The sequence below is a fragment of the Nanorana parkeri genome, unplaced genomic scaffold (genome assembly GCF_000935625.1).
Source record: "Nanorana parkeri isolate BGI_ZX_2015 unplaced genomic scaffold, ASM93562v1 scaffold1389, whole genome shotgun sequence".
NCBI lineage: Eukaryota > Metazoa > Chordata > Amphibia > Anura > Dicroglossidae > Nanorana > Nanorana parkeri.
In genome coordinates this window covers 130416-144141 of record NW_017307657.1, presented here as the reverse complement: position 1 = coordinate 144141, position 13726 = coordinate 130416, and the positions used below count along the sequence as shown (strand labels likewise).

Here is a 13726-nt window from a genome sequence, read left to right as displayed (position 1 = left end):
GAAGCCGGGCAGCGTGTAATGACTCGCTGCCCGGCTTCCTGAGTGGTCGAGAAGCTGGCCAATCAGGAAGCTGGACGCCGTGCTCCCTCATCACCCTCATGCTCCCTCATCACCTCGTTACCATCATTACACGGTGCCTGGCTTCCTGACTGACCGGAAAGCCGGATCCATGCTTTCTCATCACCTAGTACCGAGAAGCATGGAGACGGCTTCCCTGCTAATCGGATGGCGAGTCATTACACGCCGCCTGGCTTCCTTAATGGGACTTCCGGAATCAGCAAGTACCGGAAAAAAATATTGGTACTCGGTACTCGGTACTCGATATATATATAAAAAAAAATGTTTGTCCATTTGTTGTCAGCCTGTAATAAAAAATAGAGCAGGGTCTTATTAATATGGTGTACTGCATTAAATCCTTATGTATCCTTATAAAATGCCAATGTAATATTTTTGAGGTATGCAGATTAGTCTCAGGGTGATGGTCAGGTTTACTGACTCATGCTGGCAATACTATATTTGGCCTGGGTATGTAGGCTTCAATGCGTTAAAGCCCATGTTCACTTGTCACTTTCTCCATGAGTCGTATTTTTTGTGCATTTAACGACTTCTCAAGTATATTCCATTACCTTGGCTTCTCCCTTTGCATGCTTTTTTTCCTCTGCTGTGCCCTTCTGACCCGGCTAGCTTGTTCTGACTTTACTGGTTACTATTGGTGACCTGTGAAGTAATGGAACAAACATAGAAATACCTTGCCGCACTCCTTACCAGGAAGCCCCAAATTAAATAATGGGGGGGTGCTCGCAGTGGCCGCGGATGGCCAATGACCATTGCTGAGCCTAATGAAGGGGACCCTGCGTGGTCCCGAAAGCGCTAGTTCTGGTGACATGATGTACCAATAAACGAACACTTTGGACTTCAACATTATTGGTGTGCTGTCGACATCCGTTTATTTTGTATTGTAAAGTAATGGAACCCCTAGGTGTGCACATTGAAATAGTGGCTGTGATCCCCCTAACCTGATTGTAACCAGCAAGCACAGTGTTGCTCCCAGCAAACTAATGTGATGTAGAATAAAGAAAGTTGCCAAGCTCTGTAACAGAAGAGTTATAATACAGACCGGTCCAGCGGTAGGTGGATCCAATCTTGGCTTCCAGCAGAGCTACAGCAGTCAAAGAATCTTCAGCCTCTGTCCCCCACTGGACACTGTGGATCTACCCGCTGGCTGCTACATTATTACAGCTCTGCAGGGACGCAGAAATGACATAGCACTGGTGGTTGGAACCACAGAGAGCAGCAGGGGGTGAAGGCATCCAACACAGCCCATTATAGTTCTGCAAGAGGGCAAAGTCTGGAGCCACCACTTAGCATGCATGAGAAAATAGGAAGCATCTGTTTTGGATTTTTTTGGTAGAGTAAAAATATATATTGTTGTATTTCTACTACATAAAGTATTAAATGTATTAAGTATTCAATGATATTTACTTATACCCATTAATTTACTTACCTTCATTTTCTCAGTGGTGTATCACTCAGTAAGGAATATATTTGATGTATCTCTTGTGTCAGGTATTTTGTGGGGTCCTTATAGTATGTAATCCGTGTTCAATAGGTGTCCTCGCTGGGCAGCGGGAATGATCATGTGATGGACGCTGTGTCTCAGTGTGAGCAGTACGCCAAGGAACAGGGGGCGCAGGAGCGGAATGCCCCATGGAGACTTTTTTTCAGGAAAGAGATCTTTACCCCCTGGCATGATCCTACTGAGGACAATGTAGCCACCAACCTTATCTATCAGCAGATTGTCAGAGGGGTGAAGTTCGGAGAGTACAGGTGTGACAAGGTGAGTTTAATCTTTGTCCAGGTTCCACATTCGTTATTTTAAATGCATTTTAAAGTGTTTTGTATATATACAAAACTCCCCATTATCCGGCATCCACGGGGATTGGTAGGTTCCGGATAAATGTAGTTTCTGGAGAGTTTCTATTAAAAATAGGTCTAACTAATGCCATACCCCATACTATACCCTGTACTATACCATATTATAACATAAACTCTGTATTGACTTCATATTAATATTGAAAAGCAGTAATCAAAAGCAAATTAAAACAAATTGACACACTTAAGACAAATAGACACAAGATCCTTTCCAGGATAATACATGCCGACAATCAGCAGAACAGTGAGTACACAGGGGATTTTTTTTTCTGGTTAGATGAGAATTCTGGTTATTTGAATACCGGAGAACAGAGTTTACTGTATTTTTTTTTTTTTTTCGTATTAAGGACTAAAAATATTTCACGGGTTCAGACTTATTAATTAAAGCAAAATAATACATCAACGTGTCAAACTGTTTCTATTAAATTAGCTGCTTCATTTTTTAATTACAACACTCAGATCCTACTAACTTGTATAAAGAGAAAGCCAACACTCACCAAATAAAGGCTTTGGAGTGTGCCTGTGGGATTTATGTCCATTCAAAAGAGCATTAGTGAGGTCAGCTACTGATGTTGGATGAGAAGACCTGGCTCACAGTCACCGTTCCAGTTTATTGTAAAGGTGTTCAGTAGGGTTGATGTCAGAGCTCTATGCAGGACTCTCGAGTTCCTCAACGTCAAACTCATCAGACTATGACTTTATGGACCTGGCTTTGGCCACAGTCATGTTGGAACAGTATAGGGCTTTCCCCAAACAGTTGCCACAACATTGAAAGTTCGATTAAAAGTGTACAATGGTCTAAAATGTCTTTATATATTGTATCATTAACACTACCCTTCATTGGAGGCACCTGAACTCAATCATCTGGCGGATTGTCCACATACATTTAGCCATATACATCCAGTCTACATGGATAAAAAGGGGGATTTTTTTATTACCATGTTTTACTTGACCTGGAGAAGTATTTTCTGAATTCAGAACTATGCTCCTCTTTTGTGACCATAGAATATGATTCTTCCCTTACACTCTCAAGTCACTGCTGACCGATCCCCGCACTTCCTGATAATCTAAAACAAACTCTTTTCCTTGCAGGAGGAAGATCTGGCAGAGCTGGCCTCCCAGCAGTACTTTGTGGACTATGGGTCTGAGCTGATCATGGAGAGATTGCTAAATCTTATACCTTCGTACATCCCAGATAGAGAGATCACACCATCCAAGAATGTGGAGAAATGGGTGCAGTTCATAATCGCTGCACACAAAAAGGTCATCGTCATTAACATAGCATAGCTAACAATGACAGCAAGATCTGGATGTTTTAACCATAGTGCCCATTTTATGACTATGCACTATGCTTTCTGACCCCAACAGCCACTTGGCTCATATGTGGGCACACCTCGCTCTATAAAACACAGGTGGTGAGGGACCAACTTCACTTAAATCATGTGATATGGAGCCATATATGACAATTTGTCAGATTAGGGAGGAGAAAGAAGTGCTGGATCAGTAAGCTTTTTATAGGGTGACAGTGTGTGCCTTGTATGATAGTGGAGAAGGAAGCAGTGCTGGAGCAGTTCTCTGTATATAGTGTAACAGTGTGTACTTTCTCAGATAGTGGAGGAGGAAGCAGTACTGGATCAGTAAGCTGTATATAGTGTGACAGTATGTAATTTCTCAGATAATGAAAGAGGAAGCAGTGCTGGATCAGTAAGCTGTATGTAGTGTGACATTGTGTGCCTTGTCATATAGTGGAGGAGGAAGCAGTGATAGATCAGTGTGCTTTGTTTAAGGTCTCAGCGGAAGTGCCTTGGTGGGGTGTGGAGAAAGAAGCAGTGCTAGGTCAGTAATCTGTATAAAAGGCATCATTTTGTGCCTTGTCAGATAGTGGAGGATGAAGCAGAACTGGACCGGAAAGCAGACTATAGTGCAACAGTGTGTACCTTTTCAGAACATGGAGGAGGATTCAGTGCTGGATCAGTAAGCTGTACAGTGACAGTGTGTACCTTGTCTGATGGTAGAGAAGGAAGTTGTACTAGGTCAGTAAGTTGTATATAAGGTGTCAGTTTGCATCCTGTATATAGTGTGACAGTGTATAGCTTGTCAGATAGAGGAGGAGGAAGCAGTGCTGGATCAGTAACCTGTATATAAGGTGACAGTGTGTGCCTTGTCTAAAAGTAGAGGAGGAAGCAGTGCTGGATCAGTAACCTGTATATAAGGTGACAGTGTGTGCCTTGTCTAAAAGTAGAGGAGGAAGCAGTGCTAGGTCAGTAAGTTGTATATAAGGTGTCAGTTTGCATCTTCTCAGATAGTGGAGGATGAAGAAGAACTCAATGAGAAGCTGTATATAGTGTGATATCTTGTCAGATAATGGAGGAGGAAGCAGTGCTGTAACTTGTATATAAGGTGTCAGCGTGTACCTTGTCAGATAGTGGAGGAAGCAGTGCTGAATCAGTAACTTGTATGTAAGGTGTCAGTGTGTACCTTGTCATATAGTGGAGGAGGAAGCAGTGCTGGATGAGTAAGCTGTATATAAGGTTTCAGTGTGTACCTTGTCATATAGTGGAGGAAGCCGTGCTGAATTAGTAAATTGTAAATAAGGTTACAATGCACACCTTGTCATATAGTGGAGGAGGAAGCAGTGCCGGGTCAGTATGCTGTATATAAGGTGTCAGTGTGTATCTTGTCATATAGTGGAGTAGGAAGCAGTGCTGGATGAATAAACTCTATATAAGGTGTCAGTGTGTACCTTGTCAAGCAGTAGTGGAGGAGGAAGCAGTGCTGGATGAGTAAGCTGTATATAAGCTGTTAGTGTGTAACTTATCAAGTATTAGTGGAGGAAGCAGCGCTGGATCATGGACTTTAAGGAATATATTATCCTTCATTGTCTGCAGGTTTCTGTACTATAAAAAACATTATACATTCACTCACTGACTTCCTTTTCCTTTGATTGAACACTAAGGCTGGGTTCACACCTAGGCGTATCGAATATGCCCTGCGATTCGCGGTAAAAAAAACTGTGTGACAAACGCGCGTTTCCGAGGGCTACCTGGCTGTATCCCAATGGCTACACGCGGCAAATACGCCCCAAAGAAGCTCCTGTACTTCTTTGGGCGTAGGGCGTTTTACAGCGCGTTCCTACGCGCTGTAAAACGCTCAGGTGGGAACCATGCCCATAGGCAATCATTGGTTTTCACATGTTGAGCGTTTTACAGAGCGTAGGAACGCGCTTAAAACACCCAGCTGTGAACCAGGCCTAATCCTGTGTTGACCTTCCCCTATCATTCTGTGATTCCTCCAGACGTTGCTGTGTAGTGAGTTTGAGATAACTACCTCTTCATTAGTGTATAGGGATCTTCTCCTGAGCACTACATGTGTGTGTTCTATCTTTGTAGGGCATATATGCTCAGAAGAGGTCCGATGCCCAGAAAGTGAAGGAGAACGTGGTGGATTTTGCCCGATTTAAGTGGCCTTTGCTGTTCTCTAGATTCTATGAGGCCTTCAAGTTCTCAGGTGAGTCATATGGGAATTTACAGTGAGCATATTGCAATATATTCTTTGTGTATTTCCTGTCTGTGTTTAAACTCCAGCCTTCCCTTCAGTCTTGCACAGTTGTACCGGCTCCCCTCTTGTACCATGCATTGTGGCTTACTGCAGCACGGTCTTTGTAATATCCCCCCCCCCGCACACCGCACCGATGCACCCCAAAATCCATCGTGTGCTGGAACAACTGGTGGATGGCGCCACAATGTACGATCTAGAAGATATGTTGTTCGCACACCATTCTGCTTTGGAATGTCCTTTTTATTTGTATTCCTTTAGCATGACATGTGAATGCCACGTTTCTGAGCCTCACAGGACCCCTTCGTCAGGCAAAGTGTCAATAATAGAAAGTGCTATACATCCTTAAAGGAGAACTATGGGGTTAGGGCTTTTCCCCATAGTTCTCCAAAGGGTAACGGGAGGACACAAACTAGCATCCTCCCGTCACCCAAAGCCCCGTATACAGCTTGCGATATATTGAGAAGTCGCAGCCGGGACGGATCCCGACTTTACAGTCGAGATCCACCCAGATGCGTGAGTGACAGCTGGCTCTGCCTATCTAGAGGCAGAGCCAGCTATACCCTCCCCCGTCCGTTCCGCCTGTCAGCGCTGGAGGATCGGACATATCCCTGCAGGGATCCATGAGTGACAGTCACGGCTCTCTGCAGGGATAGATCGAGAAGTGAGCGAGCCACGGTATGTGTTCTCTCACTTCCCGATCTATTGAGCCCACCTGTGACAGTTTAATTGTCACAGGTCCGCTAAGACTATGAGGCTGAGTGATTTTCACTTGCCTCATAGTTCTCCTTTAAATACCCATTGCATTTAACAAAAAAACATGAAAAAACAGAGATATCACTACCCACCGACATCATAATTATGTCATATTCCCGCCAGAATCACTGTCAAAACAAGTAGACAAACTCTGCAAATGACAAGCTCCTAGTCACACAATGACATGCTTCATTGTCACATAGCAGTGGGAGAGTCATATAGTATGCATTGTATTGATGTTTTCATGTTACCTGATGATCTAGGGGTTAATGATCCTCTGATCGGCGTGCTGGTGCCTGCCGCTGTCAGCCCAGATGCCCTGCATTACTGCAGCACAGGGGTTTGGGATGCCATTCAAAATGGCGCAACACTTACCACAACATGTAAGTCCATAAATACCGTGTTTTCCCGAAAATAAGACATTGTCTTATATTTTTTTTGGCTCAAAAAAACACACTAGGTCTTCTTTCCGGGGTAGTCTTATTTTTTTTTTATGTACAACAATCCAAAGTTAACGCAAATCCAAATTAAATAATCCAAAATGGCAAAGTTAAGGAAAGGGTGATCAGGGCAATCAGGGGTGCCGTACCTTTCCAAGAGCAATGTGGTAACCAATCGCTGGCCAGAATGAGCGAAGCGCTCCTTCACTATGGATTCCTCACAGGCGGAGTGCATTTGGTATCACTCTGCCAGTGACAGGAGCCAGTGCTATAAAAGAAGCCTTATGCGGCTCTGATCCCTCCGCTGCCGCCTCGCTTCCTCTAGCGCTGGCTTCGTTGGCACTGCTGATTCTCTCCCACGGCTCTTCAAGTTCCCTCTTATGCCATCACCGACCCTGGGAATGGTCACAACTAGGTCTTATTTTCGGGGTAGGCCTTATATTTTAGCAATTCCCAAAGATAGTACTAGGTCTTATTTTTGGGGTAGGTCTTATTTTAGGGGAAACAGGGTAGGTTTGATGCAATTGCGCTATCTTTATAGACTGCAAAAGCCTAGCCCTCATTAAAGTCCAATGTTCTATGGACTGTAGATACATAATCTTTGTTCTGTTTCCCCAGGACCAAGTCTGCCAAAGAACGATGTGATCGTGGCCGTTAACTGGACCGGGGTCTACTTTGTGGACGAGCAGGAGCAAGTTCTTCTTGAACTTTCCTTCCCTGAGATCATGGCTGTATCCAGCAGCAGGTATCTGGTCTGGAGACAAATGTGAACCTATAAACATCTCAGACATTTGGTTGGACGTACCTGGGACATGAACATACTGTTATATTTATAATTGTGCTTCACAGCATTTATTTATCCTTTTTATTGTGATGTAGTTGTAAGATATTATTGTGTAATAAGTGGTCAGCATCTGTATTATATTTTTTTTCTTGATTTTTTCTAACATTGTTACTTTTTTCTCTCTGCCGTTGTCTTCTGCTGTCCATGGCAGAGGGGGAAAGTTGCAGGGTCAGAGTTTCACCCTGGCTACCATCAAAGGGGATGAGTACACCTTCACCTCCAACAACGCAGAGGACATCAGAGACCTGGTAGTGACTTTCCTGGAGGGATTGAGGAAAAGATCCAAATATGTGGTGGCTCTCCAGGACAATCTGAATCCAGGTATGACTGGCTCTGTAGTCTTTTATTAGATGGGAAGGTTGGAAATTTGGTTTTAAAGACAATATTGCGGCAAAGTCATCCATCTTCGCCACACTGTCACCAAGAGTCACCTAAAAGCGAACAGTCACTCATTATAAAGATCATACACAAAGCCACATTGGCAAAAAAGGATCCTCTCAGTGAAAGGAGTAACCTTCAAGCTTATCGAAACGATGCCACAGCGTATGCTTGCCCTGATCAATGCTAAAGGCGGTCCAACAAAATATTCGAGTGGGTGACTTTTTTTGGCCAGGCAGTGTATTTTTCATATACTTTTATATTTTAGTACAGTATATGACTGTTTATCTGTATTTGTTGTTTTGCTAAACGTTTGCTGAAAATCTATTGAAGGCTGAATTAGGTGTAATCCATTATTTCAAGTGCTGTATTCAATGCCAGGACCACTACAGGGCACACCTAGGCATATGTATATTACCGTAAATGTGATATAAATAAAGTGGACCTGAAACCAAAAAAGTAAAGATTTTCTATGGTATAAGGAACATAAAGAAATGTTAATTGTACCTAGAAACCATATCCTGAATATGTTTGGTTTTCTTTGAATTCTTTCTGAATATTAGCAGTGCACTTCCTGTGCCTAGGCACAGCAGGTTTATAGCTTCATAGCCGTATATTTTCAGTGTAAAATCATCTAAGGCACTGCTGCCTCTGACCGCTCGTCTTACCAGATTTGGAGGGAGATTTGATGTCACTATTGTGCTGTTTATTGTTCTCCTTACTGGAGAGGAAGCAGTACCTGAGGGCCTGCAGTGCAAGGATCTCCCTGCCCCTGCATAATTCATTCTGTGGATCTGGGCCTTTTCTACCTTTCCTGCTGCTTTTTGATTATTCCCCCACCTATCATCCTGGGGGCTGCTCTGATATAAGAAAGATAATCCTTGCCTCTACCAAGATGGTTGCCACCAGGGCATTCTAAGACAGTAATGGGGGAAAGATCAGCTGCAAGAAGCCGACAGGCAATGCTGGTGATTAGTCCTCTGCTTGCCTTTTTTAGCACAACTTCCATAGTAAAGGTGCTCTTTAGGACAAAGCAATGGGTAAAATCTGTATATCATGACAGCGGTCGTTTCCAGGCAGACTTTACAATGTCAGTTCCATGCGAAATCTCATTGAAAACTCAATTGACAATTTTCCTTTGCTCTGTGTATAATGATATATCATTATTATATTAGTTATTAACGCACCAAGCATGGTATACCATTTCTCTATTGCCTAATCGAGTGTATTGTCCTGTCCGTGCAGCAGGTGAAGACTCGGGATTCCTCGGCTTTCAGAAAGGAGATCTGATCACTCTGGACCAGGATACGGGGGAAACCGTCATGAATGCAGGCTGGGCTAATGGATACAATGAACGGAGCAAACAGAAAGGAGACTTCCCTACTGAGATTGTCTATGTGATGCCAACCGTCACTAAGCCTCCCTCGGAGATTGTGGTACGTTCCTGGCAGACGAATGGTTGGCAAATGGTCTTCCAAATTGCTGCACACTTCCATACAGTGGTCTGATGTCTTCCTCTGCTCAGTTACACATGAGAAGAGGGAAGGAAAGTTTTTACCACCCGTGTGCTGCTTGCACCCAACAGTGCTAGGGGTGCAGACATAGGCCATAGCAGTGCTGTCTCCATAGGCACCAGTGGCCTGAGCATTCATATCAATGCTTGCATGTTGCTAAAAGGCCTCTTGTAATGGCGAGATAATGCCCAACATCCAACCTTCATCAGGGATCAAAGGTAAGATAGGTTTGCAAGAAGTGCATTTATATCCTGGTTATTAAAGAATGTATTTGGATGAAATTGTTTGTGCCTGCAGTTTAATTTCAAAGATATCTATACATTTAGTACAGTTACCCTTTACATGAGCCCTCTTCCTCCCCCTAGTCCTATACTCGCCTTTCCTCACTCCTCACAGCTGCTGTTCCATGATTCTCCTGGCTTGACTCTTTAACCTTAATTCTTTTCTGTGGAAAGGATGCCCACTGACTAGTAAGTATAAAACTTTGGGGGGTTTTGAGGGAGGGGATGGGGTAGTCACCTAAAGGATAATTGTACTGAGATTTTAAATTCTATTCTTGCCCCCTCCCCTTATTCCCTAATAGAAAGGAATAAATAGTAAAGCATTCCAGGTTTGGGGCTTGAATAATCAAATGCCTCTCTCTGTGTTTCTATTAAGGCTTTAGTTACAATGACTCCAGATGAGAAGCAGGATGTTGTGCGGACTGTGCAAATGACCACGCACGAGGAGGAGGAGAAGGTTAAGCCGTACACGCTGGAAGAATTCTCCTATGACTATTTCAGGTTAGCATATCATTTTTCACTGCAGAGATTTCACTGCCTGCCCCTGCCAGCAGTAGTGGAGTGGGACCCTTTCTCTGTGTGGGTAAGCACTGGCCCCAAAGGAAATCTCACCGCTCCAATTCCTTAGCCGCCATAAGGACTCCCGAGGTGCTGGTCTAATAGGTGCGTCTCCACCTTGGAATGTAGTAGTATACGAACAGACCGCACATAGAGGTTATGAGAATCTATGAATAAAGGCCGTGACACACTGCACGCGAAGCAGCGCGGAGCGGTGGCGCGCTGCCTTTGCGAGCAGTGTGTCATGTCACTTTCTTCTCGACACCTCAGCTTGCGAGAGCTCGCAGAGCTGAGCGTGCCGAGATGAACAATTTCAACTTCAGCCAATCGGCTCGCGCGTATAAACCGGCGCGACGGGATGCGACGTCTGGCCGGTTGTTACAGACGAGCCGATTGGCTGAAGGTGCGGTCAATCATCTGACTACACTCAGCTCACACACTGCACGCGAAGCTCCGTGCCGGAGAGCTTTGCTTCGCTTTGCACGGCTTCGCGTGCAGTGTGTCACGGTCTTTAGCCTACGGGTGAAACATGTGAGAGGTTGTAGCTGGTTGGGGGTTTGTGGTGCTGCTTTATACACTTTAATTCACTGGTATACTGGATTTGCTGTAAATTTCAATAAAGTCTGAAGTATTGTAATTCTCTGGATAGTGCAGTCTGTTCGTATACTACTAAGCAGTGGCCCCATTGCAGAGATCTGACATGACCCCTACTGAGGCAGACCTACAGATCTGCAATCAGCAAAGTTCAAGCTCCCAGCTAAATGGAGAGCTCTGGCTTTGAGGCATGTCAGAACTCTGCAGAGAGGCCACTGTTTCCATACAGAGAGCAAAGGTCCTTATCTACAGCATGCTGGCAGAGGACAGGCTTTTGCATTTTTATAGAAGAATGTAAGACTTTACCTTTTGTTCTGATGCACCTGGAATGTATTTACCTAATTTAAACTGAAAGTTTGATTGGGCTTTAACAACGTGCAATGCATCTATTCTAAGAATTACATCCACTGGCTCTGTGACCTTATCTGTAAGGGATAAAAGTTCCCTTATTAGGTTTCTATTTGTACGCATCAAGGTCCGTGGAGGTCCGGGCCCCTTTGGGATTGCAAATTATGGCATTGATATGTCGCCATGTTGTTTATAAAGAGCCAAGTACTGCCAGCCTGAATGGTTTACACATGAGCTAGCATCGGACTGTCACATGATCAAATCAGATGGACCCATTTTTTCCCCCCTTGTTTTGAGAGAAGTGGTTTTGGCATCTGATGCTCTTTCTTTTCCCCCTTTACTCTACATAGACTGAGCTGAAGATTCATGTTTATGGCAGTGTCAAAAGTTTCAAAGGACAGTCAGACCATCCTTGGAGCAGTTTCTTGTCTACAGGCCTGCTCTTTCTGATCCCCTTAAAGGAAACTTTAACTGAGAGCAATATGACCCCTTTCACATGGGCCGATCAGGAGGGGATCCATGCATAGATCCTCTCCCGATCAGAGCAGTACGGAGCGGATGTCATCTGGTCTGTGACATCCGTCTCCGACCAGTTTTTTCCTCCATCTTCCGATGGGAATCGAATGTAAATGGACATGTATCCGTTTACATCAGATTACCCCCCGATCTGGCACGATCAGGTCCAGCTAAACGGATCTCTGATCCATTTGTTTTTCCAGATCCGGACAAAGTTGGGGGTAATGGGGTGTAAACAGACACTGGTCCATTTACACACGGCTGCCTGTAGACTTACATTGGGCATTCTATTGGGTCCACTTGAAAAACTGACCTTGTTCTCCAGTGGTATCCAAACCGCTAGCCCCAACCCTTCTTTCCTGTACAGTTGCCTCCAGCAGCTAGCTGGCTGCTGTAGAGGCACCTGTGCGTGCATGCTTACGGTGGTGCCCACACCCAGCTATGTGCCAGCCATGCCCCCACTCTTGCAGTCACAGTTTGATTGACGGCAGAAAGAGCCTTTGTGTGGGGGGGGGGAGGGGGAAGAGTCTGGGGTTTTAGAAACGTACATGGCTTTAGTACCACTTTAAGAACCAACTGGCATTTTCCAACCGTAAGCTATTTTTGAGTGTACATATTACATAAGCTCAGAGGCAGAAGGGGTGTCTGATCCCCCAAAACACATTGGTAGCAAAAATCTTTAGTATGTTGGGTGGCTAACCGACTCCCCTCACAGCTATGGTGCACTGAGCCATGACCCATGTGGCCTTGATAAAAATCTCGCCCTGGCTAAGTAAAACGTGTGTGTAAAAGGAAACTGTCACATTCATGCATTTGTTTCTTGAAAACCCTTTTGTGCATCTAATACCTTTCTTCTTCTGTTTAAAGGCCGCCTCCGAAACACACACTGAGCCGCGTCATGATCACTAAAAACCGTGGGAAGGACAAACTGTGGTGCTACACCCGAGAGCCAATTAAACAAGCCCTTCTAAGGAAAGTGCTGATAAGTGATGAGCTGTCACAGGAGGCCTGCATGGCATTTATTGATATCCTTTCATAAAAGACCCATTATTTTAGTTTATTATGTTGGAGCTGCTCCTAGCATACATCCATAGAGTCCATATTTTATATTATGTTGATGTTTACAATAATCTCAGTAAATCCAGAGAGAGCGAGAGGAAAACACTCATATTAAGAGTGGTGCCATATGCTATGATAGAGTAGGGAAGAGTTGAAACCAATGTTGATTTTTTTTTTTGCCATCTACGCCCCGCTGGGGAGATTTTTTGGAATATTCGCGAAGCAGCAGGAGAGGTGGCGGAAGCACAGATCCAGAGAAGGTATGAAGCAGATGCAGGGAGATCCTTGCACTGCAGGTCTTTAGGTACAGTTTTCTCTCCAGCAAGGAGAATAGAGAGCAGCACAGTAGTGACATCACCAAATCTCACTCCAAATCTGCTGAAAATGGCAATCAAAGGGAGCAGTGCCTTAGATGATGTCCCACTGCAGACATACAGCTACAAGGCTTCAGGCATGGGGGGGAAGGGAGTTAGGGGGGGTGCCAGGCACAGTAAATGCAGTGCTGTTTCTCAGGCAGAATTTAAAGGAGAACTATGAGGTGAGTGATTTCCACTCATCCTCATAGTTAGAGCCGCCCTGTGACAAAGAAGCTGTCACAGGTCGGCTCTGTTGATCAGGAAGTGAGCGGAAACATGCACCGATCCGCTCACTTCTTGATCGCCTCCCTGCAGTGAGCGGTGACTGTCAGTCACCGCAGGGATTCCCCCCTCCCTTCTCCGATTCTCCAGCGCTGAGTGGAGGAACAGACGGGGGAGGGGGCGGGCACAGCTGGCTCTGCCTCTAGATAGACGGAGCCCACTGTCACTCACACAGCTGGGTGGATCTCGACAGTATTGTCGGGATCCGTCCCGGCTACGGCAATCTCAGTATTGCTTGCGATATACTGAGCTTTGGGTCACGGGAGGAGGTTGGTATATGTCCTCCCTTTACCCTAAAGAGAACTATGGGGAA

General features: G+C 44.8%; 1 protein-coding gene across 1 annotated transcript in view; it reads left to right on the top strand.

The window, feature by feature from the left end:
• The window catches only part of MYO7A (myosin VIIA), a 111334-nt gene that overhangs the window by 78108 nt on the left and 19500 nt on the right, over positions 1-13726 (top strand). Inside the window, exons 30-37 of the mRNA XM_018569759.1 lie at positions 1610-1837; positions 3025-3195; positions 5322-5439; positions 7302-7428; positions 7679-7848; positions 9151-9341; positions 10077-10201; positions 12584-12741. Of these exons, the coding sequence (XP_018425261.1) occupies positions 1610-1837; positions 3025-3195; positions 5322-5439; positions 7302-7428; positions 7679-7848; positions 9151-9341; positions 10077-10201; positions 12584-12741 (1288 nt within the window). The remainder of the gene's footprint in view (positions 1-1609; positions 1838-3024; positions 3196-5321; positions 5440-7301; positions 7429-7678; positions 7849-9150; positions 9342-10076; positions 10202-12583; positions 12742-13726) is intronic.